Below are 26,954 nucleotides of genomic sequence, written 5' to 3'. Positions count from 1 at the left end.
GAGATAATATGCATCTTTGTCTGACACCCTTGTCAATTGGAAACCATTCTGTTTCCCCATATTCCTCTTGTACAGAGTACAGGTTGTGCATCAAAACAATCAGATGTTGTGGCACCCCCATTTCTTTTAAGACTCTCCATATTTTTTCTTGATCCACACAGTCAAAAGTTTTGCTGTAATCTATAAAATACAGGCTGATTTTCTTCTGAAATTCCCTGGTATGTTTCATTTGCAATGTGATCTCTGGTGCCTCTTCCTTTTCTGAATCCAGCTTGAACATTTCTCGTTCCATATAGGGTAAAAGTCTTTGCTGTAGAATGTTGAGCATCTCTTTGCTTGCATGGGAAATTAATGTGATAGTCCAATAGTTGCTGCACTCTTTGGCATCCCCTCTTTTTGGAACTGGAATATAGACTGAGTATTTCCAGTCTGTGGGCCATCGTTTTGTTTTCCATATTTGTTGACAGATTCATGTTAAAATTCTGATGGGCTCCATTTCTGTAGCCTGGAATAGCTCTATTGGTATTCTGTCTACTCCAGGTGCTTTGTTTCTCCCAATTGCTTTGAGTGCAGTTTTTACTTCACTTTCTAGGATTTCTGGTTCTTCATCAAAGGATTCTTTGATGAAAGTATCTATCATACTTTCATCTTTTTTGTATAGTTCTTTGGTGTATTGTTTTCATCTTTCCTTTATTTTGTCCTGATCAGATACTGTATTTCTGTGTTGATCTTTCAGCATCCCAAGCCATGGCTTGAATTTCCCTTTGATTTTTCAGCTCTTTTGGAACAGATCTCTTGTTCTTCCTTTTTTGTTGTTTTCTTCTATTTCAGCTGCTTGGGTTAAATTTGGATCCCATATGTTGGAGATCACTGGTGTAGTAGTCAAGAGAATCATATCAAAGTTGGAGTGCACAATTTGTGACCCACTGAGCTAAACACTTCCCACTAGCCAGGTGCCAGGTGCTACATAACCTACCTGTTTGTGCAGTCTGACGAGGGCAACAAAAAGGAGGTTATCACAGGTTGCATTCACAAGTTGAGCAGGCTTGGACTAGACAATTTTGATTTGAATTCCCTGCTCATTAAGGTCAATAGGTGACTGGGCCTGCTGTTGTCTTTAACATGCTTCTCAAGATAATTGCAATCCTAAAATAGGAAAATCCCATATATGTACCCCAGAGGAAGGATGGAATATAAATATGATACACAGTAGAGTGTTAATAGGATCAGGAAAAAAACGTAAGAGCTGGGTTGGGTCAGATCAAAAATATACACCTCAGAAAATATCTATAAGGAACTTTTTCCTTTCAGTTTAAGCACTCCAGTGTTAAACCAATAATTTTGGGGAAAGGTGCCCAAAGAACAAACATGGGGACATATCACACCAACACTGCAAAATGGATGGCGGGAAAGCACTATTTGTGCTTCAGTATGAGTTGGATCCAGACTAAACTGGCAGTTTCCATGGAATCCCTCCTCATGCTGCAGATTCATGACATTCCTCAGGGTCTCCTGTCTAACAGGAGCAGCATTTCTTGGAGACCAGTGGGCTGCTGTGGGAAGGGGGAGGCAGAAAATTTCCAGCCTGCCACTGGAAAATTTAGTCTAGATCCAACGCTATGGATTATTTCTGCTCTGCAGATGAATTTAACACGGCACCTTCACTTCTGGATGTATATTTATTTGGCAGATTATGTTGTATGCATGTCTCCAATCCCAGAAAAGCAAAAACAAATGCACCTCTTCACACTAAGAGCCACAAAGAACATTTGCACATTGAAAAATATATGGCAAGAATGCAATTGGCTGAGGCCCAGTGTGCATGGTGTTTAGTAATTTCATACATGCAAATACTCTTCAAATGTTACAGAAAAGATGCAGCTGGGTGGTAATGCAAACAGAGGAAACGTCTTTTGCTGTACATTACTTTCCTTTATCTGCCCTGTTTCTCTGATTGAGGCTGGGAGATTTGATTACTACTGAACTGTTTAATATAACAATTTGTCATATATGTACTAGGTAGTTTTAAAACATAAGTAATGTGGAGGCAGTAATTTCACTCCCAACCAAATGTTAGTAATGCTTTACGTCACATCTTCTACATTAGCTGCATTGTACCTTTACATCCTGATACCCTCCCTTGTAACACCCCACCCACCTTTGGCTGGGACATAAAGACTCCATTTCTACTTGCATCTGAAGGGAGCTCTGACTCTCTGAAAGCTTACACTCTGAAAATCTTGTCTCTAAGGTGCCACTAGACTCAAATCCTGCTGTAATACGGGAATAGTAAAACAATATCAGCAAAAAAGTTCACAACATAGTTTACAAGCCTTTGAGTTCACCAGAAATAGATATTATGCAAAGAAGAAAAAAAGAACTATAGGCAACAACTTTTCCTTATTTAATTAATACCTTAATTGATCATAGTTTTTGATGAACTCCTAAATTTACACATTGGGCTATGATTTAAGGCGGGATCTGAGTAAGGTGCTGTTATTTTACAGCCCCATATGATTCCCCCCACCCCAGTGGACAGGGGGTTTTCCCCTTGTTAACCTAAATGAAATTTAATTGTTGCCCAGGTATCTCTCTACTGATTGTAACTTCAGATTAGTTTGGTTGGTTTGTTCTCCGGGAGACTTTTGTTGCTAATGTAACACCATTGCTGCATCATCAGACGCCCTGAAAAGTAATTTTCCCGGCAGAAGACAAATGTGGAAATCACACACCAAGGAAACAATCCAGGCTAGAACAGTCCTTCCTCATACAGACCGTCTCTTTTTCCCAAGCAGGTGAGCCACTCTGCCCGGAAAGATTTGCCTATCCTTTTCAATCACAGATCTTCGCTAGAACTCTCAGCTCCTCGAGGCGTTTGGGGTCCGCCTCCTTCCCCAGGTAAGCAGCCAGTTGAGCCGCGGCCAGGAGGAAGGTACGGCCTCCGCGCCTCACTGGCTTGCTTGCGCGGGGGAGGCGGGGTGGAAGACAAGGCTAGAGTCCTCCTGTGGCGCTTGCCCATTCCACAGTCAGCCATATTGCGGCTACCGGGGAGGGGCAGGCAGCGACGCCCGACGGACCAGAGAGTGACTAGGGTAGGCGTGCGGGGCTGCTGCAGTCGTTTTGCTCAGACGAACCCGGAGGACGCGCCGGCGAGGTAAGGGCTGTCGAACCCCGCTCTCTAGCCCAGGAGGCTGGCGAGGAAAGCCAGGCGGCTCGGGCGGGACCCAGTGGCGCGAAGTTGCTCCCTGCTGAGGAGGTAGACGTGGCTTTGGCAACAGGTGTCGCGGCGGGGCTTAATGCTCGGCATTCTTTGAGGAGGGAAGGGACTCCAGCAGGTTCCTATAGAAGCAAGATTTGTTACGCTCTACCAAAGGAGCCAGTTAAGTGCTGTGCTTCGTCCTATAGTTTTCGGCAAACTTTATGCTTTCATAGACTAACTTAAAGCGGAGTTCCATGCCTTTAACAGGCCCGTTCCTTACGCAGAAGTAAGTCCCGCTTCGGTCAGTTTACTCCCGAGTAAGCGTGCGGAGGATTTCGGATAGGTAGCTTAACCTTGGGCAGATTTACTTGTAAGGAAATCCTACTCGGTTCAGTGTGGTAGCCTTTTCTTCTGGGAAACACCTGCTGAAGCTCACTTAAGGTGCCTTGGTTATCCCTCTCGCAGTCGAGCGCCGAAAGGGCGGGTCCCGTCTCCCTTTCTGTGCATGCTTCCGAGGAGTAGGGGGAGGCTGCAGTTGGGGAACTGGGCGGTGGGGACGTAATTAAGGCCGAGTGGCCATCTTGCGTGTGTGGTCTCAGGAGAGGGGTCTTTCCTCGGCAGTTTATTCGAAGAACGCAGGAAGCTTGAAATAGTTCCTGTCCGAAGTTGAAAGATTGTATCGGACCTATCAGGAAACTGTTTTGTCCTGCCTAAGTTTCAAGGTGAATAGAGGCAATTGTTGGAAACAGCAAGGTTGTCCTTCCCTTCTGTCCTTTGTAGAACTTGCTGCTTTGCGACTCGGTTATTATCTAGAAAAATCTCATCAAAGTTCCAGGGATCTCTAGTCAAGAGTACTGAAAATACTGCAGTATATTTACTGCTACTCCATAGGATCTCAATTACTTTTTATAAGGCTTTTTCAACCCAAGGTCCAGTAGAGTCAGTGATGTTTGGGTATAACTGCAAGAGAGGAAATTTTTTGAAAGATTCTCCTCCCCTCCCCCTTTCCCTTAAAAAAAATTGAAATTATAGTGGTTCATGTGGGTGTGGCAGGCCAAATGACCTTCTCTGCTTGCAGTTAAACTCTTTTTTTAAAAAAAAACTGGGTGAGGCTGCTGGCTTTATGTTTTCTCTAAAGCTATGGCGTTACTAAGTAATTATTGGTCATGAATGAATCATCCCTGCTTACTTAACCTGCTTCTTAATGCTTAAAACTCCTCTGCCGTGCTTGTCTGTTAGTTATTACACAGATGATAAACTAGTTGGTTTTTCTGTTCAGGCTTCTCAAAGGAAAGAAGGGCCATCAGTAGGCTGCTGCATGAATATTTGCTTTTGGACCAACAGAAACTCATCAAGAATCAAAAATGCCAAAACCAGTAAGTTTTTCTCACCCCCCCCCCCGACCTGTTTAAGAAAAATAATACTGATGAATTGTAGACAATATGGGAACTGTCGTTTGCTATCTCACCCTAATAAAATAAAATGTTTCCCTTTTGTAACAGTCTGTAGATAGCAGCTTAAAAATCCCAGTGAAATTACTACTATTTTCATCCTTCTGTTTATAAAATTCTGTTACCTGAAAAACAAGTTGCATATCTGTTTCTTTCCTTTGTAAAGAACTAAAGCTTTTTCACATGTCATAGTATGTGCAAGATTAAACAAGTTGAGTTTAAATGTGGAATTGCTTTTTCTAATGTTTTTATACGCTTCCATGTTTATCTGTGTACTCTTGTATCTGGCATGAATGCCAGTTAAATTTAGTTGTGTTGTTGTTTTCCCTGCTTCATGCAATGTCATGTGGTGGGATCTGAAGTATGCTTGATAGGTTGTATGTCCCATTCAAGGAAGCCTATTTCCTATAAAGTTTCTTAGTACCCAGTCTTACTTTCTTCCAGTTTTGTTAATAATAGTTGTGGTTTCTCAAATACACCTTGTTAAGGTTCAGTGTCTTCTCTTGTTCATTGGAATCATTGCTGTGGTCTCCTTCAGACCTTGGACTATGTGCTCAGACTGAACAGTGCAGTTTTGAATTACTTTTCAGAGGTCACGTGGAGACACAAAGAATTTGCTTCTCCTGCAGAACTGGTATCTAAGAAGCAGTTTAATAATGAACTTGGATTGCAGATGAATGGTAGAGTTCAGTAGTGTGATAAAAGGGAGTTCCTTCTAGAATGAAACTGAAGTGTTACTCTGCACATTCAAGCTCAGTAAATGAGCGGTACCACATGAATAAGTTATATCAATTACACCTAGATACTGATTATGCATGTGGGATGGTCACAAATAGAGCTAAAACTCCATGAATGCTGGGTGAGTTCCTCAATGTAGTAGGATCAACTCCAGAGATCACTGCACCACACTGACTGGGTGCTATGTATGGACGTCTGCCCCTTTCTAACTTTTGTGTCTCCTTTCCCTTGACCACCTTCTGCTGTAGGCACAGTTGTAAAGGAAATGTATGTATAGAGCTCCAGTTGTTTTCAGTATCTCATGAGAGAGAATAGAGGATGGCAAGTCACTGTAATAAGGTGCTAGTAGCGCCCAAAATAGCAGACAGGGTGTTTTTTTTGTTTTGAGCAAAGAAGCTTTCCTCTTACCTGGAGTTTTTTCTGTACACTGACAGAAAAGCAAGCTGAACTTGGTGGGACATACTTGTGAGTAAACAAGCATAACGATGGGCAATAACAGTGCAATCCTGAGCAAAGGTGCACAATTCTAAGGCCAGACGAGATGTGATGGGATCCTCATGGTCACCCCCAAGGACACAGCCACCATTTAAAAGTAATTTTAAAATGTTATGAGGGTCCAGCCGTGATCAGGCCCACAGCACTCTTGTCCCCACCCTCATTTTTTTCTGATAAAATTATTGCCTTGGCTCTAGTTCTGGGAACTTCGTTTCTGTTTTGTTTTGCTTATGTATATAGTAGTAATCCCCTTACTAAAGTGAGCCAGCTCAAGAAACTATTGAATTTGAACAGGTTTGGAGAAAATTAACAGTGTGGGTTCTCCTCCTTTCAATGGGACTTGAATGCTGGGAAGATCTAGTTTCTAATACTGAACTGACTAACAGGCATTGGTACTAAGAATTTTTAGTAACCATTTTCTGTTTTTGTGGACCTTTTAGGACAGCGTAGCTGCACAGATGTGGAAGGTTGGACCCTATGCTTTTGTAATAGTTAAAGCTGTGACTTGGAAAGGGAAGAAAAATATATCTGTCAATTGCTGATAACTTGAGTTTCCATCCTTAAAAGGCGGGGAGGTGGGTTGGTTTGATTATATGTGTTTGTGGACACATCTCTGCTTAAGGCTAGCTTGTGCTGCATTTTGATTAAAAACTGTGGCCTGGCAATTTGCTAGTGTCTGAATCTTGTTTCACATGTCACATAGCATTGTCAGTAAGTTCAGATGTATAAATAACGTTGTAGTCTTCGATTTTCTTATTCTTGGAGCAGTCCTCTGGCAGAGGTTACGAGTTCCATTTTATTAATGGTGGAGTTGAAGCTGAGCTTGCTCAGCGACATTCAGTCTGTATATGAACAGGACTTTGAATTGGTATACACTCTTCAAGGCTCACCTTGGTACTTGTGGAAGAGGTGTTCTTCCTTCCATCCTGTACATGTGCATCCTACTCTTCCGCTAAGGATCTCAGAGTAGTGTACATGGTCCTCCCTTCTTAGTTTTATCCTTGCAGTAACTCTGAGGTAGGTTGGTTAGGCTGAAAGGCAGTGACTCACCCAAGGTCATTCAGTTAGCTTCATGAGAGGGGGGGAGGTGAACTCAGATTCTAGTCTGACACTTTGAGTACTGTACCATGCTGGCTGTCACTTTGTGGCTTGTTTCTGTTGCACCGAATGCAAACTTGCAATCTGTATGTTTTCCCAGTGGCTCCCCAGTATAATATTGGATTTGATATCCTTATCAGTCTTTTCCAACCTCCTTTACAGCCGTAACTTGCCTTTAATCAATCTGAAACTCAACTATACTGCTTCTCCCCTCCTTCTGTTATGCTGCCGTACTCCATTTTGCACCCTTGATATTACTGCAGTGATGCAGAAGGCCCTTCTTTTCTAATGCTTTCTGCACTTTTCAATCAAGCTGTATAGATAAGTGAGACAAATTTGGCAGTCTCTATAATATTGTCCATTCTCAGTATGACCTCCCGAGCTCTGGTTAGTTACATAGAAATGTTCTGTTGGTTGAAGAATAGTTCTTTAATCAATAAAAGCTGCTTACAACTGTGTTCATAAATGTATCTGAACTGAGTTTGTCAGCTGACGCCTGGAGAAATACCAAGCAGAGGTGAACTTGTTCCTCTTTCTTGTGCAGTTAACAAATGTCAGAGGGCCAAAATGCTTTCTTACAACGACTTGACTCATGTGATTCCACCAGGGATTTATAGATCCTGTGTCTGCTAGTACAGGGCATGCTCTGCTTTCTACATAATCAGCATTTAAGTAGCTCTTTGGCTGGTAATAGTTACTAGGAAAGGGGAAGAGGAATCATACGGGGATTACATGGCTTAAACATATTGCTCATGTACCAATTTAAAAAGAAGAAAGATTAGCTTGTGTTTCCAGTCCTGCCCTCCACTGTTCCTGGTATAGTTGAAGGAGAGCTGTATGACCATTGGAAGTTTACTGTGGTACATAGAATGTTTCAGTTGTAGCACTAGAATTGTATTGTACTCTTTAAAATACTTTATGTTGTTTATCCAGACTTTGCCCCTGTGATATTGGTTGCTGTCTTCTGTTTAGGGATGGAGCAAGAGGCTGAGAGTCACTTGCCTAATAGAACCAATGAACCTGTCCCCTGTCAACAAGTCCATACTTGCACCAATGAATTTAAGTAAATAAAATGTGATGGGCAGATACTGAGATTCTTACAATCTGCTTTATTGCAAACACATACGGTGTAACCTGATCCTATGCATATCTGCTCAGAAGTTGCACTGTATACGGGAGAACTTATTACAAAGTAAATGTATGCACAATGTTTCAAACAAAGATGATCTTCACAGACTGAAAAAGGGTGATGAAAGACTTTAATAAACAAAATCCACAAAGCCAAGAAGATATCCCTTCATCCCATTTGATCACCACTTCAGGAGTTGTGGCTAGCGACAGAAGTTGTACCCTGCCATAGAGATGGCAACATGCTTTCCTCCATATACCTTTCTTTCCCACTTTCCTTTCCCTGTGCAGAGGAAGTCAGTCCTGGCCCATTCTGGTGGGCTCTATTTGCTCCTCTAACCTAACCCACAATGTGCAGCTTGCCTCTGTTCCCTGAAGCAGCACAGTGTTCTGGTCCTCGGCTTGCTCTAGTTGGGACAACATGTGTGTTTGGTGGTGAATGGTGCATATGTGCAGTTGTCTCAAGTAGAGCCACTGGAGTGACTGAATATATGCCCCTGGTGCTTGGCAATACGAGGCATGGGCTTGCAGTGAGATGGAGGAGAAGAAATGTTTCTCCTTAGGACCACCACAGCTGTAGCAGTAGTGTGTTTAACAGTCATTTTTTCATATGCCTCATGTTCCCTGAGTCAGCCTCATGCAAGCTTTGCAAACCTAGCTGCTGGGATGGCACATGAGTTGTGGAAGGCAGCTTGGCGGAATGTTGGACAAGTGACAGTTGAAAAGTCCATTGGACAGCAGTCGGAGAGCTGCGAGACCAGGATGCCTACATTTCCCATCAAAACTTGAGGGAAGCTGACAAGTGTCCAACCTGTGTCAAGCATCACTTGAAGTTTGGCTCCCAGATTCAAATCTATGTTCCACCATGGAAGGTCACTGGGTGGTCTTGAGCCAGTCACACACACTCAGTTTTTATCTACCTCTCAGAGTTGTTGTTATAATAAAATGGAGGCAAGGAGAACAATGTACGCCACTTTGAATGCCCATTGGGTAGAAAAGAGGAGTGTAAATGACGCGAATCAATAAAAAGGTCACAGTAGTGTTTCATCTTTTTTCTGGCTAGCTGGTGTTACACTGTACTGCAGATACTTTAGGTTCCTAAATCTCCAAAACACATCCTTAATTTTAAAATGTGTGTTGGTCCGGCCTCACGTGGACTACTGTGTGCAGTTCTGGAGGCCACACTTCAAAAAGATGTGGGCAAATTGGGACAGGTGCAGAGAAGAGTAACCAGGATGATCAGGAGCCTGGAGACCAAGCCTTATGAAGAAAGACTGAGGGACTTGGGAAGGTTCAGTTTAGAGAAGAGGCGGTTGAGGGGAGACAGTTACTCTCTTAAGTATTTAAAAGGCTGTCACTTAGAGGAGGGAAGGGAGCTGTTGGCAACAGAGGATAGGACTTGAAACAATGGGCTTAAATGACAGGAGGGAAGGTATAAGCTGGACATTCGGAAAAAACTTCTTCACATTAAGAGTAATTCAGCAGTGGAATCAGCTGCCTAGTGATGTGGTGGGTTTCGCTTCATTGGTAGTCTTCAAGGAGTGGCTGGACAAATACTTGTCAGAGATGCTTTAGGCTGTTCCCGCATCAGACGGGGTTGGATTAGATGGCCTACAAGACCCCTTTCAACTCTGAGATTCTGTGTTTGTACTCCATCACTTCAAAGCAACACATTTGCTCCTGTGCAAATGGTTTAAAATAAATTAAGAAATCACTAGCAAAACATCAAGTAATATCTTGCCCAAAGAAATCATATGACATTTTACAGATTGAATAATGTGTGGCAGAATGATATTGCGAAGTGCCACACTGGCTTTTGTCCCTGCCACCCTTCTCTTCCTCCTCCCCTGAGCCACTGAAAACCTGCTTGTCAAAGAATTTAGACCTGCATGTTTCTATATTATTGCCATTCCTGCCAAAGGCATCTTGCAGTTTAACCCTATTTAACCCATGCGATTCAATGGGATTTACTCTCAAGTAAAAATAGATGGCCTCTTTCACAAAAACCTGCATTAGAATAAGACTTCATTGGTCTGTAATATGATATGGAGTCTGGTTTGTTTTTGCTGCAGCAGGCTAACAGACTTCTATTCTGGGGTGACTCCCAAGTAAGTGCAGCCCTAATCTGCTTTCCAACACTTGTATACTAAGTATTATCACAACACTTTTTTGTATGGGCACTACAGAGGAGGAGGAGCAGTCAGCTTTTGTCCTCATTCAAACTTTATTCCTCTACAGAAATACCTATACAATATAAGAATGTGTGCATGTGTGTTGAATGAATGCGCTTTTAAAATAAATGGGAGTCATGTGGCATTTTAAATAACTGATCAGTAATGTTGGTCAGTTATATTACTGAGACATTTTAGATCTGTACATTGTGAATAAATTGATGATGCTTGTTGCACAGTTTTGGAGGTGACACCTAAGTCTAGACCAGATTTTATCCAGGCCTGCCGTCATATTCTATTAAGACAATGAGACTGCTCATCTGTCATTTGCTTTTGGCTTCATCAACATCTCTAGTCCAGTGCTGCCCTGCTCTGAACCCTCTGTCCTCGTGTATCCCACTTCCTGTGGCTATCTATTCCATGCAGATCAGCACTGAACTGAATGATTTGGGGGACAGTTGTACAAACAGTACTAGTCCCAAATGAAGTGATTTTTCCCATGGTCTTATCTTCAGTGAACATCAATCTTAAGCTCTGCATGCTATATCACTTACAGCTGCCTGAACACCTTCATATTGCAGTCCTGAATAGATTTGCTTCATAGGTGCAACGAGGCATTATACAACATTGATGTGTTAACTGGTGGGAATTCAATTTAAATCCTGGATTTTTGCTCATAGGTAAATAACCTTTAAAAACGTCTCATCACCCTGCCCAGCTGCACACATTGCACGGGTGAAGGAGGGGATTCATGCTTTCCTCCTGTGCTGCTTTTGCCAGTGGAAATGGCCATAGGCAGGCCTGTTTTCCCCTTCCCCTGGCTCCTTGTGTCTATCCCCAGGACATATGAAGCCAGAGAAAGAGGAAAACAGCCCCCCATGGCCATTTCCACTGGCATTCTTCAGTGTTTGGCATTGCACAGGGTGACAAAGACATTTTAAAGGCTAGCCCCTACTGTAACATTTGACTATGGCAGCTTTCACATATGCTGAGCAGTGCATTTCAATCCACTTTCAATGCACTTTAGTGATTGTTTGCAAGTGGATTTTCCCATTTCGCACTGTAAAATCAGTGGCAAAGTGCATTGTAAGTGCGTTATTTGGTGTAATTGAAAGTGTACTATGTTACCTGTGTCCCAATATATGTCAAATGTAAAGTGTAGTTTGGCCATAACTCTTGTTTAGATCTCTCAGTCCTGCAGATATGTTGGTCCCAGTCCATTAAGGACCTTTTGACTTGCCTCATTGCTTCCAGAAGTAGATACTGCTTTGCTGTGGCCCAGAATTGTGCTGTGTATTGCAGTTTGAACATGGAATAAGGTTAGACTCTGAAGTATATTTGTCACCTGCTGCTTAATCTGTATGGTAACATTTTGAATCAATATTGTCACATTCTTGGGAGCAGAAGGTACTGCTTAGCTTATAAATTATCTGGACATTTGGGGTAGGATGCCTTCCTTTTTTTTCCTTCCTGGAAAAAATGGACATTTGGTTCATCATTGAATATATGTAGTGCATCCTTGTCAAAACTCATTGTAATGTTTTAAGGATATAAACTGTGTAATAATTTCATAAGCATATATTTTATTAAATTTGTAGCCCATTCTCCTTACAATCAAGCTCAGAGCAGATAACAACAACATGTATTCATACATATAAAAGAAAAAAACAACCCACAATATAAAATAAAATCCATCAATATTACAGATACAATAAAACAGCGTCACAATGCAGCGCTCAGTATTGCACAACCCAGAACATTCAGAGCCCATGGGTCAAGGTGGCAGCTGTTTACATGGACAGCAAGATCAGGAGGGTAGCCCATTTCCCCCCCCCCCCAAGCAGGAGGCTGACTGTATAATTCACCCTCTTCAACCACCATAAGCCTGGTGGAACTTCTCCACTTTGCAGGCCTGGCGGAACAATAACAAGTTCCACGGGACCTGGTTTTAAGTCATAAGTGCCTTGGTTTTGTTCAAAGATTGGAGAAAATGGGGGAAATGAGCTTTTTCTCCCTCTCCCATAATGTTAGAACTCAGCAGCAGCCAATGAAATAGTTGGGGAATAGGTTCAGGACAGACAAAAGGAATCACTTCTTTGCTTAATGTTGTGGAATTCACTGCTAGGGGAGGTAGTGATGGCCATATGCATAGATGCCTTGGTAGGGACAGGACTATTCACTACTCTGTTGGTTGCTGTCTGCTGATGTAGACATGCTCCTACTAGGGAGTTTCCTCATTGCAAAACAGACTATGTAAGTTAGTTATGCTTTGTTTCAGAAAGGTTTTGTCTGTATGTTTGGCATTACGTTTGTTTTTCAAATCTTCTGCTACCATACTGTATTGTATCTTTCTCTGATTTCCTAACTGTTCATTATTGTACTTTGCTTATTAATGTCCTGCTGTTGATTATATTGTATTTTACTTGCACTGTGTAATCTGCCTTGGATCTCAGTGAGAAAGGCGGACTGATGATGGTGGGGGTTTAAAAGGGGGTTAGACAGATACATGAAGGATAAGTCCATTGATCGCAAACAGCCATGGTGAGTAAAAGGAACCTCTACATTCAGAGGCAGTAAACCTCTGAAACAAAATGCTGGACTAGACGGATCACTGATCGGATCCAAGTGATGCTTAAACACACACTGTGAATTGCTACATCCTGGGGTGCCTAAACAGACACATCTTCTGATAGGCAGGGAAAAATTAAAATCATATTTTGTAATAAACAGATGAAGGTTTATTATTTGGATTACTTGTGACAAGGGGTGTGCACAGGAAAACTATTTGGGGGGGGGATTGGAAAACTCAAATCAGTTTCCCACTTCGGCTTCAGGTTTCTGAAGCCACTTTGGTATTATTTGGTAAGCTTCAGCCATTGTTTCCAATGGGAAATGCCATTCCCATATATCTGGCAGCTTGGGGAGGCGTTTTTAAAAACCAAATAATACCAAATTTGCTGGGGATCTACTCCTAACGGTCCTCTCATGACCACCCAACTTTCATGAAAATTGGACTTCATGTGCTTCTGCAGTGGTAGACCGTTTCCCCCACAACAGAAACAAATGGGGTGGCTGGGGTGCATGTTCTTTGGGGAAGCTATAAAATGCCCTCCCCCTGGATCCAATCTTCATGAAACTTGGGGGGTCTTTAGAAGATAGTCGGGGTATGTTCACCAAAAAATTTGTAGATTTCTTTTGCAATGCCACCTCCATCCCCCTGGATAGTCTCCATAGTTTTCCCCATAGGGAATAATGGAGATTGGAGGTGGCTGGGGCCACCTTCTTTGGGGGGGGGGGCATAAAATGGCCTTCGAAGTCCAATCTTCATTAAACTTGAGGGTCATTAGAGGACAGTTGGGAGTAGGTCCCCAGCAAATTTGGTAAAATTCAGTCCAAAAATGCCGCTCCAGGCCTCCAGAAAGCACTGAATCGCATTTCCCATTGGAAACAGGCAGGAAGCAGTGATTCTTGCTGCTGTGGCTCCTGAAGTTTACCAGAGCTTTCCAAAGCGCTTCGGTAAGCTTAGGTTCAGTGTTACCAAATTGCTTTGGAAATACTTAACATGATTGGGTAATATCTAATTTTACCAAAGCAGGTAAAATTTGGTATTAAAACCCGAATCCTGAACCCAAATTGCACATCCCTACTCTGCAGCTTTAGATATTGAGTTCAGCATTGAAAACCTTGATCTATTTAATAATGTATTTCTTGTAATCATGTAATATGTAGTATCAGTTGTGGAAAGTAATCATATAAGCAACAAATAACCTTGGGAAAACGTCTGTAGTGTAAAGTTCTTAGCATTTTGAGTGAGTAAAACCTTGTCTTAAATTTCTTATGTTCCTCCTATTTCTTAGGAGGAATATTTTTCTCCTAGAGAAACTGAAGATAAAGTTCTTATGGAGTACGTATTTTGGCTTTAATTGTTCCCCCCCCCCCATTTTACATACTGAAGTTCTTACTTTTTCTCCTCTTACTTTTTTTCTTTTATGTGTTAGAGGCTGTTAAGTGCTAGCTCGTTGATGGTGTCTAGCCTTGAGTGATGTTTTTTATCCCCTCCCCCACCATACGCTGCCTTCTGTATTAAAATGCTTCCTAAATAAAGCTGTACATGTGTTCTTGTAGCATCACTATCTTTTTTGTTAATGAACCTTTCATTTGCATATACCAGTGTTGTGGAAATTGTCGCTCTGCAACCAGGGACCAGTCCACTAGTTGCTGTCGGTTTGCTGCTTGGGTTTGCCTCTTACCATAGGCATGTAAAGAGTGCAACCTCCCTTGATCTTTCCCTAGTACTAAACTGATGTCTCTGCTAAGAATAATGGGCCAGCAGCAAGAAGGTCTTAAGCAAGACTGGAAGTTTTTATTCATAAAGGCAAAACAAAACAAAAACAGTTGGGCAAGTCACCAGATATGGGCCCAGCTCACTGACCACTAGTGCACTATAGAGATAGATACAGAATACAAGTTAGCATGCAAGATACAACAATATTATAAGATAACTACAGAAAAAAAACCTTCCCTCCCCCCATTCCAGAGCTCTGGGACCACTCCGTTGCACAACCACAAGCTCAAGCTGGCCTTCGGGTGTTGGCAAGTGAGTGGTACCGAGTTCTTGTTTCGTCCCTCTTTTATAGGGAAATATCAAAGACTTGCTTCATTAACATCTTAATCAATCACATTGTTTTTGTTCTTGAAAGACAGTTCCGTTGAGAGTCTTTCATGTAAACACAAGTCCACACATCCTTTACCTCTGTGATAGACTGCATCCTTGATATGCATTTGTAATTTGCAAGGGAATGCTCACACCACACCAGTGGTGTTAGGATATCCTGTTCTTCCTAGAGATAAGCTGTTTGTTGTTTACCCTAGCCCTCATTACCTCTGATCTTTTGGTGATTTATACCAAAGGACTAAAAAAAAAAAGGTCTTACACAATTAACTTTTATAGCTCCAGAGGAGTTAGCCGTGTTAGTCTGTAGTAGCAAAATCAAAAAGAGTCCAGTTCGGATCAGGCATCTGATGAAGAGAACTTGATTCTCGAAAGCTTATGCTACAATAAAATAAAATTGGTTAGTCTTAAAGGTGCTACTGGACTCTTTTTGATTTAACTTTTATAGCCTTACCTATTCTCTGGTGAGATCTTCCCAAGGAATGCAACTTTGTTCTGCAGCGACAGAGAAAGTTTTTGGAAGATTTCTTTTTCCCAACCTATAGCTGGTTTTCTATTTCTAACATAGGCCAAAAAGGCCTGGTTCCGACCCACTAACAAATTCTGACAACAACCAGTTATGTCAAAGCAGTTCACTTAGGGAGGAGTTTAGTACAATTGCCCACTCATTCTCTTGTATTTGTTTGACCTCCTGTACAAAGATCCTGTTGTTTTCTTAACAGTGTGTGACAAAAAGGCACACAAGTCACTTGTCACCCAAAATTCGGCTGTGCTAACTGACCTATGTAGATAGAAACAAATGCCTTATTTCTAATTTTCATCCAGCTTCATTAAGATTTCCTCCTCCCTTGAAAATAAAGGTCCAATATTTGAACAAGCGCTACAGATTTGTGGAGTCTTTTGTTTTGCTCGATTTGAGTCCAGTGGCACCTTAGAGACCACGAAGAGAGCTTTGACTATCAAAAGTGTATACTCTGAAAATCTTGTTGGTCTCTAAGGTGCCACTGGACTCTCACCCAACTGTTATACTGCAGACTAACATGGCTACCTACCTGAAACTATCTTTTGTTTTGTTTTTTTGAAATGTAAAAGTTACAGTGATTAGAATCCAAATCTTGGGCTTCTTCCCAAACAGAAAATGATATTTTAGGCATCCTGTGACATAGCCATGTCTGTGACCGTGACTGACAGCACCAAATGTGACAGTGGTATGGTATCAGACATTTCAGCATCCTCCGGAAAAGCATCAGGTAGAGACACAATCGCACAATTCCTAGTTTCATGGAGGACCATGAAGCAAGCTTTTCTTTATAAAGGGTTTTCTTTTCTTTTAAGTTGTTTAAATTGCTTAGTGTCTGACAGAGCTGGAAACTACTCTTTTTTTTTTTTTACCTTGCATAATAGCCTGAAGATTTTGGGCTGGTTCCTGTATCATCTTACTTGATTGAAAAGTATTTGTGTTTGAGCCCTTGAAGGTATTCAGGCACAGTTGAAAACCAAGGCAATGGTCTTCAAATATATTATATTCATATACCATGATGTAATTGCCAGTCAAGTGAAAATATGGAAATCTCAATTCATATAGTTCAGAATGTTGAACTTTTTACGATTTTGAGTTTTCTGGTCTTCAAGTCCACCTAAATAAACAAAATCTGAAACTTGACAGTGAAGCTTTCCTTCCTTGATGACTGTTAAGATGTTTTGATATGGCATTATTGAAGCTGTTTAGAACAGTATCCAAGAGGTTAAACAGCTTTGGTTGCCTAGGGTTGAATGATATTAGACTACTGAAGCCATAGAGATGAAGCATATGTCAGAGAGGAAATTGTCATGTCTTTACATCTGTGATCTATCTAGGTCAGTTCTGTCTACTCTGATAGCGGCTGTCTATTGTAGATCTTTTCGTACCACCTACTACTTAATCCTTTTGATTGGAAATGCCAGGGATTGAACTTGGGACCTTGTGTATACAAAGCAGGTGCTCTGTCATTGATCTATAGCCCCATCCTTTCATTGTGATTTCCTTTCACTAAAAAGAGAGTGTGGAGCTAAAATAACATGGTGCCTCTGGAAAATTAAGATGCATGCCTTTGTAATTTTATATGCACTACTTGCATATTACCTTACTTGCTTATTACAGAGAAAGCTAATAAGAAGAGAAGCTACATGATGAAGGATTTGGCCCTTTCAAAAATGAAGGCAGCTATACGTTCCAGAATAAGAGCAAAAAAATTTATGAACATTTAAAACTTGCATAGAGTGCCAAAATTGCCACTTAAAGCCTTGAAAATTATTCAGGGGACAGGCTGTTAATCCTAGGTAAAGATATGAAGGCCTAGATGACAGGGAAGATACGTGTTTTTCTATTTACAGTCTTGTTTATAGAAAATATGGTATTCATACTTGTAAGTTCCATAAATATGCTAAGGAGTACAATATTTTAAGTGCTACTTATGCTATAAATGATCCATTTTATGTTAAATCAACAAAATAAGTTTAAGCTTGATGATAAAATAAGTAATAAAAATTGTGTATATTTCAATTTCCTCCCAAATGTCTTTTTCTGAGATAAATGATTCCCCCCTCCCACACAATGGCTTCAAAATTTCTGGAAATTCTACATTTCCCAATTGCTCCACCCTCTATGCTACTCTACCTTGCCCCCATAACTGCTCTTGGGATTCTGTTCCTACATTCTGTGACAGTAAAAAGTCAGCATAGTTGAGTGAACAACTGCCTTAGAATTGTACCATTGGGGGAAAATGCTGATGAGAGCAATATAGTGGATCCTGTCAGCTATATTCATTGTGCACTGTGAAATTGTGCTTATTCTTCTCAAGACAATTTTAATTCACCACGGCTTGCCTGATTCAACCACCTTTCAAGTGTTGCACCAGAATCATGACCTGTGTAATACTATAGGTAGTTATCTCTTTTCAAAGAAATTGCTTCAGGAAGAGGAGGCTTGTTGCTGGACTGTTGTGTAATGCTGATTAATTGTAAAGTTAAAACACTAAAATTGTTGCTCATAGATGCTAACCATGATGACTGTAGTATTGTGTGCAACAGTTGCTGGGTGTGTCTCTTCGTACAGCATTTCTCACTTGCTTGTTTAAGGAATATGAATGTATATTTGTGTTTCCCTCTTATGCTGATCTTTGGTGCCTGAATGGAGTCCAGTAAGCACTGCAGTAACTGCCTGTATGAGTTCTTCTCAAGGCTTTTTGCACATCATTGGCATGCATTTCTGAACTACTCATAATATCCAAGAATAAAATTCTGTTATGATACGATTTATGGAATCTTTGCTTTTCTGTTCTCTTATTCCTACCAGAGATGCTGCTGCTATTTTGTTTGCAACAGTGATAAGAATAAGATCATAGCTAATTTTCTCTTGCTGCTTCTTCTTTGTCTTCTTGTTTTCATTATTGTCTTAATAGGTAGTATCATATAAGGTACAGCATGCTGTAGTTTCAGTAGAAATGCCAGCACTTCTCAAATTCTTAGTTCTACATCCTCCATCACTGGAGCAATTCGTCCCAATAATCTCTTAACATACAGAAGTTCACAGCAAGTGTGGTATGTCTACTAATGTGGTACACATCATAAATTGAGCTTGTTTAGGCTGACTGAGTTAGAGGAAGTGCTCCTATATAGGGCACTGTACCATTTCTTGTATATTTATAGTTCTCCTTCCACTCCCATACCAGCAATAACTGACGGGCTCAGAATAGAAAATCTTACAATTCAGATCATAGGCTTTGTGTTCTATATTGCATAAGTTTCATTACTTGCATGTTTAAATTTGTGCATTTTAATCTGAAGCAAGATTTACATTAGCGTGGTTATTTTGTGCAAATATGATAGAAATAATAATTTATTATAGGCAATATCTTGGCTGACATTTTCTTTTGATTTAGCTGGGATTTTTTTTAAAAAGGCACACCTAGATCCTTGTGCCCAAGAGATCAGACATGTGTTTTCAGAATAGCCACCCTCTGTTCCACATGGCACACTGCTCTTTAAACTGAGGAGATGAAAAGCAAATGGTGATATGGTATGGGAGTCTTCTGTTCATAGAGAAAGAACTCAAAAATCCCACTAGGTTGCCCAATCCCTTAAACAATCCTAGATCTCTAGAGGCCAGCCTGTAGTTTAGGTAGGAGGATAATGGTTCTAAAGATGCATCTTCATCGGTACTAATCCATTGATCTGATCAGAGCATAATTTTGAATATCTAGGAATTGTTAGTTTTCTGATCCAACCCCCCCCCCCCAATATCAAGGAGGCAGTGAAATTTACAGATTAACAGATTTCCCATGCAACAAAGGCGTCAATGGCATTCAGCAAGGCTACCAGCACTCCCAATCCCATATCTCATTTTCTTTTTTAAAAAGTTAAATTTGAGATGCCATCAGACTCCATTACTTTTTCTTTTTCAAGTATGTTTAGTCATTCTGAGATGAATGTGGGTTGGATTTCCCAAAACCAAAGACGGAGGGATGAAGTGAATCCTCTTGCTCTCTTCCTCCTGAAATAGTTACAGACAAGTTACTATCCTCCCCACCACTTACATTCATATTAGTTATGTGTTGCGCTACCAGTCATCACAAGACCTGGATTGCAAAGGATAACTGTTATTACTCTGGTGTGGGCTGTGGGTCATTCTGGATCACGTAGTTGCTTTTTAAAAACATGCTGTTGTCCCATGACAATGCAACTGCAGATGGTAGGAAGTCTCATGTTTATACTGCGCCTTTTGCCTGCCCCCCCCACCCCAGCCAAGCTCCTTAGCATTAACTCTAGCCAGCTCTGGGAAGATGGCCCACATAAAGCTCCTGACCTTGGTGTAGCTGATGAAGGCAACTTTTGCAGATCCCAAGACTAGCTCTAATCTGCTGTGTTGCTAAATTGCAACACATTAGCTAACCTTGATAACTTTCATACAGAGATTCCTTAGCTGATGTATTTTGAAGCGTGTTTCTTAGAATCTGTTACAGCACAGGACAAGATAGCCATAGATGAATAGATTCTTAAAGAAATTCCACACAGGCACCCGTAATAAAGATCAGCATGAACAATAATTCAGCCTAAAGCCACCATGGACATGAATTACACACTATTTTCACTTCCTCTGTGCTAAAAGCTGACCTCACACATTGCAAATGAGAAACACTGGGTGGTATCCTACCTTAAGCTAGAAGAACTTCTCCAGTTCTGAGAAATTTGTACTAAGAAATGGCTTGTTAAAAGCTTAAGTTGAAGGAAGGCACCTTAGGCCAAAGAAGTGTTTCACATGATGCTGCTTGGAATTGTAGAATACAGATAGTTGAATTTGAGGCGACAGATGAAATGTCATGGCCATTTAGCCTGTAGTGGTGGTTGCACATATGAAAGTCTTCAAGATGTGGGAATCCAAGTAATAAGCATTTATGTGTGAACTGCCATTGATGGCACCAATGTTTAGATCCAAATTGGACTAAAAAGAACAGCACATTCAAAGTATCTGTTTTATGTATACCATTAAAGGTATTTGAATTGAATTGAATTGTATCTGTTTTAGTTACTTTCCTATTTGTTGGTATTAGAAAACAACTTGGCGCACCGTGTCCCATGTTGAGTAGGAAATTATGGAAGCCGCTCATTGGTTAGTCTTTATCAGTGATCTTGATAGCAAACACTGCATAGGTAGAATGCATGTTTTGGCTTCTTTTGTACATTTCCTCATCCAAATATAAAATGAAGGTTTTTTAAAAAAAAATCTGCAGGGTTCCAAAACACATTGCTTTTCTTTAAGCAAAGATATCTGCATTGAGAAAGGCAGGACTTGCAGAAAAATATGAAGGAAACATAGCTCTCAAGTTTTTCTTAGCAACTGAGTGTAAATTTACTTTACATGGGGATTGGTTTTCACCAGGAAGTGTAAACAATATATGGGAGTTACAGCTTTTGTGTTCTGCAAGGAATATAATTACTTATGTTCTTTAAGGAGAGGCTAGAATAAATCTTATCAGACTTGATTATCCCAGGTGGGGTTGGGAGGTAGATGTTCTTAAGTTGAAATAATACCTTAAGATTTGTGCTGAGAAATGGCTTGTTAAAAGAGCTTGGAATAATTAAATCCAAATTTCACATACCGCCTAAATATCCTAGATACATTGAGAGACATTTTTTTTAAAAAAGGCTTTGGGTGCATGTTTTCCACACTCGCTCCATGCTGCTGTTTGATATGGAAAAAGTATTTTGAAAATCCAAACTTCTTTTAGCATTGCTCATGCTCTGTTTATCACATAAAGAACTATATTCCCTTAAAACTTTAATGAGTTTGGAATACTCGGAATAAGAGTTCTGGTCACAACATTCTGATTCTCTGTACTAAGAAATTGGTGGTGGTCTTGTATCATAACACTGCTTCATATCATAACTTTCTCTTCTGAGAGCTAAGCTACAAGTGACGAATTACTCTTGCCTGGCAAGTGAACAGACTCATGTGTACTCATGTGTATTCCTCCCTGTTCACTTGCGCTCCACTTGATCAAGTGGAGAGCAAGTGAATGGCAAGTGAACAGGGAGGAATACACTTGAGTCTGTTCACTTGCCAGGCAACTGTAATTCATCACTTGTAGCTTGGCTCTGAGAGTAGTCATGCTCACTCTGCTTTTCTTCATGGAGGTATTTTGTAAACAAGCTGTATATTCTTGTGTGTGTGACAGCAGCTTGGGTGAAACTTGTTTCTTAAAGCAAAATGTATCTAGTGTTTCTTCTAAGTGTTCTGTCATTCAGGACAAAGGGATTCAATCCATCTGTCTCTCATTTACCATATTATCCCACCAGCATCCACTACCCACAACTTCATGGTGGATTGAATTGTTCTGCTGGCTTTGACAGCTAAATGGGATCTCCCATTCAGAAGTAATACATAAACTAGGAATACAAAGAAGCAAGTGTCCAGTAGCACCTATAAGACTAACAAAATCTGTGGTAGGGTATGAGCTTTCATGAGCCACAGCTCACTTCTTGGTATCTGAAGAAGTGAGCTGAGGCTCATAAAAGCTCATACCCTACCACAGATTTTGTTAGTCTTATAGGTGCTACTGAACTCTTGCTCTTTTCTACTGCTACAGACAGACTAACCTGGCTACTCATCTTGATCTACAAACCAGGGATGTCACTCTTATATCCTGCTTGCACCTCCAGGAGAACGAATACTCTGCTATGTTGACTTTGGTCTGATCTTTACATTGCAATCTTAATAGTAACATGCTTGCTCCCATGTGTGGTTCAGTCTGCCACAAGAGAATAACTGGTCAAGCATTTGCAGTTAAAACAGCCACGTTAGCCTATAACTTCTATATGATATAACATCTTTCTCAAGGCAGATTACAAGATATAATAATAATTCAATTAGACAACATAAGACATCCAATAAACAATTCAATTGGACTAGGGTTACAAAACTAGAAAACAAAGCAAACAGAATACTGTTTATGGCATAATCTACCATAAACAGTGCAAAAAGTGGATTATAAAGGTAGAAGACAATGCAGTAAAACCAAGATGATACATACAATAATAACTGCAGTAGACTACAATCCTATTCCCTTATAAAACTGCCTTCCTGGACTGTTCCATTATTCTTCAATTCTAATCACCTTATAAAAATGCCCCCAACCAATTCTGTTATGCACACTCTGTCACAGCAAGAAAGGCATGCTATACATGAAGTAAATAGTCTCTTCCACAGAACTGGCTACAGAAATATACTTCAGTTCTGTGAGCTCATTAGAGCTCTACTGAAGGCAGAATGAGGCAAGATAACAATGAATGTTTATTGGATTAATGTTGATTAGCTTGAAGGAAGAATCTGCATCCCTTTACCTCCTTAAAATCCCAGAATAGCTTCTGCTCCTAATGTAACTATGCGTGGGGGTTGTGTCTGTGTTATGTTTTAAAAGCTTACCCTTAATATCAGCATTCCTTGCCCCAATTCCAAAAGGATGCTAATCAAGCTGTCATGAACCACATTTAAAGCAGTCCTGGGTCAATATAACAATATGCTCTTGAACTAAAAGTGCAAAATAAGAAAGAAAAAAAACCTCAATCCAATGGAACAATAAGTTGAAACACTTGTGAAGCACTCGCAATAATGTTTGGTTCATTATCCTTCATGAACCAAGCTGCAAGTGATGAATCTAAAGAACTGGGATCTTTAAATTTTGTGGTCATGCTCTTAAACATTGCAATAGTCATTAAAATATTTTAATATTGCACTGTATTTTGAAAAAGTACAAATGCTATCCCCAAGCCATGGAACCTCAGTTTGTAGGTAAACTACAGTATGTTGTTTAATTATTATATTTGTGACCCCGATTTCCTTATCCATCACTTTGATATTCTCACTTTTAGATCAATGTTCGTGTTACTACTATGGATGCAGAGTTGGAGTTTGCCATCCAGCCTAATACTACAGGGAAGCAGCTATTTGACCAGGTGAGCATGAATGGGTGTGTTTTTTTTCTAAAAATCTTTAACACTTTTCTTCAAATGGCTGAAATACTTATTTTGTACCAAAAAATGGCTTCTGAGGAGCTTCTTGAAGATCTGCCTTCATACAGGTCAATAATAAAATGCAAATATCCTTAACGACATTTTATTTCTGTGGGTGCCTAAAACACAGTGAAGTAAAAGGACCTTTCACTTCTAGATAAAAGGAAGATGAACTGTAGAAATAAATCAAGAAATAATTTATTTGCATTGGTGATCTAGCGTGCATTGTCTGGAGCAGATCAAAATCCCATCAGGGATACAGTGAAGTTGTGCTCTGTGAACCTTGTTAACCCAAATTAGTCCTTGTGTTAGGTCTGTCATGTGAAGAGCATCCTCTACACATGAAGGACCAGAAATCCAGGAATTACAAAGGGATGTTTTAAGTCTCTTTATACACAGCTCCCAGCTTGACACAATACATCTCCCAGGGAGGGAAGGAGGAGAGATTGATGCTTAACCAGAAAGTAACTTTATTAACCTAACCAAGGTACAGCATAGAAAGAGGTGGGGAACAAGATTACTGTATAATGGCAACAATATAACCATAATTTATATGTGACAATTCAATAAAAACCATTTACTGTGCTCAATTGTAGTGGTTTAAGTATTTTAAATATTTAATTAGTTACTTTGAGTCCAAATTGTGTTCTTCCACATGGCAAGTCCAGTAAAAATCAACCCAAAGACAGAAGATTTTGAAATGAAAAGAGTAGGAGTGCCTAAGAAGGTTAGGATGCTGTGAGGAAAGACTTGTGGCTGTGAGGCAGATCAGTGGCAAAAGGAGAGGGAGAAGCAGGTAAGAATACATGAAGGGTGAATTCCAGAAAGGGAAAGCAGAATAGGAGGAGGAGGAAAATTCTGTCCTGACAAAGAGGATCTAATGATACTAGCATCCAGTGGTTGTAGGAGAGGCAGATCCTGCGATTTCATCAATGGAGGATGGTCAGGAACAAAATCAGCTGCAAAAATGGAGTGCTAGAGGTGCCCTTATTATACCCTTTTCTATCTCAGATCCCTCATAGGGTACTTGAAGACTAATGATACTGGCTATGAATTTCAATGCTTTGCAGTCCTGGGAAATGTGAGTAGGTCAGGACTGGAGCTGAGCCTTCCTGCCTGACCAAATGGTTGATGGTTTTAATAGGGCAAGTGCATATATCTGTCAGGTTATTATCCTGCCATAGGAATCACAAGAAATGTGGTACAGAATACCTCAGATGGTTAGGTGAGTGAATTAGACTAGGTGGCAATCTTGTCTCCTATCTGCCACCTGTAGTCAGGAGGTCAAATGGCTCTTCCTGGGTTTATGACGGAATCATTAGGCAAAAGCTTTGATTATTGTCCTGAAACATAGGTCTACAAGTATTATGTCCAAAAGAGTGTGAGGTGCTCTGGAAGGGTCCATGACTGATGTTCTTCCAGCATATTCAGGTATTGAACTGCTTTCCCTTGAAACAGCACATAGGGACTTCTTACCTTTAACTGAAATACCCTTCTTTACTATCAAACTAGATGCATTTCCTTGCACATAAGGCATTTGAAGACCAGCACATCTGGGATGCAAACAGAATTGGTCTGAAGGAACACAATAACCTATATTTTAGAAATGCAGATGATATGTAGTTTTCAGTAGTGCTGATTTGTTTTGAAATAAAAAGTGACGTATGGAGAAAGCCTCTTGCGTAAAATAGCGTTGGATTTAGACTTCTATAATGTTTGTTTTTGCGGGCTGATGTTTCTCCCCATCCATATTAGCCCACAGAGTACTTAGTTAATAATGTTGCTAGATTAACTGGCAGCTAATGAATTATTGCTAGGGTTCAAGTACAGGTTCTGCTATGTTAAATCAACATTTGTAATTGTAGAAGTATGTATTAATCATACTTAAATTACTTAGCACCTGTCACTGCTGTGGGATTACCAAGTAGAGAGAAGACAATACCCTGTAATAAAGAGAAGCGATAATGACCTAATGGTCTATATCCCAAAGGATGTTAATGTGTTTGCTCTGTATAATTTGGAAGCAGGCTCTAGTTTTGTTTTGCTTACTTAGCAGCAAAGACATCATAAAACTTGTGAGTGGATGGTCTCCACTATTCTACCTGATTAATTACCTAAGTATCTTCTTCAGGGATTTCTGTGGTGATGTTAGTGACTTTAGAAAGAATATGGAATATTTGAGGGATTATTGTATATACTAATAGCCAGGTGGCCCTGATCTGTTGATACTTAAATACAAAGGTTGGAGCCATGTACAGAGAAGACAGATCTTCCTACACTCCTGAAAAATCCCCCTGGTTTGCAGAAAAATCTGAAATCTAAAGAAAATAAATAAATTGGGGTTAAACTGCAAAATGATAAAAGGGACACTTACAGTTTTAACTAATGGCTTGTGCTAGGCAACCATAACTGTTTAGTCTGTATAGCAGGCTTGGTTTCTGTTGAAAAAAGGCAGGAGGGAGGGCCCTTTCCACAGCAGTTTTGGCCTTTGAGGGAGGACACATTGGGGCCAGGCCCAGAAGCAATCACTCTGCAACTTGATACTACCTGACCTGCATGACTTACTCAGGCCTGGCTGCTTGCTAGTGTTCAGCAGCAGTCTACACCTAAAAGCCAGTATAATGTATTGATTAGAATTTCAGAGTAGGATCTAGGAGACCCAAGTTTGAATTGGCACTGTGCTGCAAAAGCTTACTGAATGACTTTGGGTCAGTCACACACACACACATCTGAATCGACTTCAGAGTTGTGAGGATAAAATGGAGGAGGTGAGGATGATGTTAGCTGCCTTGGGCCCCCATTGTCAAGAAATGATACTATCCACTGCTGAGATTTGAGACTGCTTGTTTTATGAGTTATAAAATCATAGTTTCCTCCCAAAATAATTTGAGGGGATTTTAAAAAATTGCACTGACTGCTTGAATTATTAGAAATGTTTTAAATAGTTCCAAAACGTGTAAGAGTTATTAGCTATTAGTTCCTTATCAATGCTGTTTGTAGCAGCAAGGCTTTTCTAACAGTTTCCATGAAAGAATCTGATAAGCACTTGGATCCAGCCAATGCCAGTGCCTAGCACCAATACAGATTTCCCCCATGCTACTCTCCTCTCCTCTCAGAAGTCCCTTTTGATCCTGGGAAGGATCCTTTCTGGAGCAGCGAGACCTGCACACAACAGTGGGGGCCCAAGTGGTGGAAAAATTGTTTCTCTTCCATCAGTAGGGCTGTGCTTGCAGGAAGAGGGAGGAAGGGATAGCCTCCAATTGAAAACGTAAAAACGTAGTTGAATAGATGTTTCTGATACCAGACAGAAAACGCAGATTCCATAAGCATAAGAAAAATATGGTAGTCATTTATATTAACAATACTGGAGATTAATGTTAAAGGATGCATTAGGTAAAGAGCTGATGGAAGTAAGATTTGGTAGTATTATATAGTGGTAGGGCAGGAAACCTCTG

The 26,954-nt window shown here is 40.4% G+C and overlaps 1 protein-coding gene across 2 annotated transcripts in view; it reads left to right on the top strand.

Moving 5' to 3' along the window:
* The first annotated feature begins 3,018 nt into the window (after positions 1-3,018).
* EZR (ezrin) overlaps positions 3,019-26,954 on the top strand; it is a 43,603-nt gene continuing 19,667 nt past the window's right edge. Inside the window, exons 1-3 of one of the 2 annotated variants that reach the window (XM_054970038.1) lie at positions 3,019-3,154; positions 4,479-4,575; positions 23,359-23,442. In XM_054970038.1, coding sequence (XP_054826013.1) covers positions 4,564-4,575; positions 23,359-23,442 — 96 coding nt within the window. In that variant the 5' untranslated portion in view covers positions 3,019-3,154; positions 4,479-4,563. Of the gene's footprint in view, positions 3,155-4,478; positions 4,576-23,358; positions 23,443-26,954 lie in introns of those variants that run through there. The other variant, XM_054970045.1, reaches the window with a different exon arrangement.

The sequence above is a fragment of the Eublepharis macularius genome, chromosome 1 (assembly GCF_028583425.1).
Source record: "Eublepharis macularius isolate TG4126 chromosome 1, MPM_Emac_v1.0, whole genome shotgun sequence".
NCBI lineage: Eukaryota > Metazoa > Chordata > Lepidosauria > Squamata > Eublepharidae > Eublepharis > Eublepharis macularius.
Note: the sequence above shows the minus strand (reverse complement) of the source record. Positions and strands in the feature narration are given on the sequence as shown.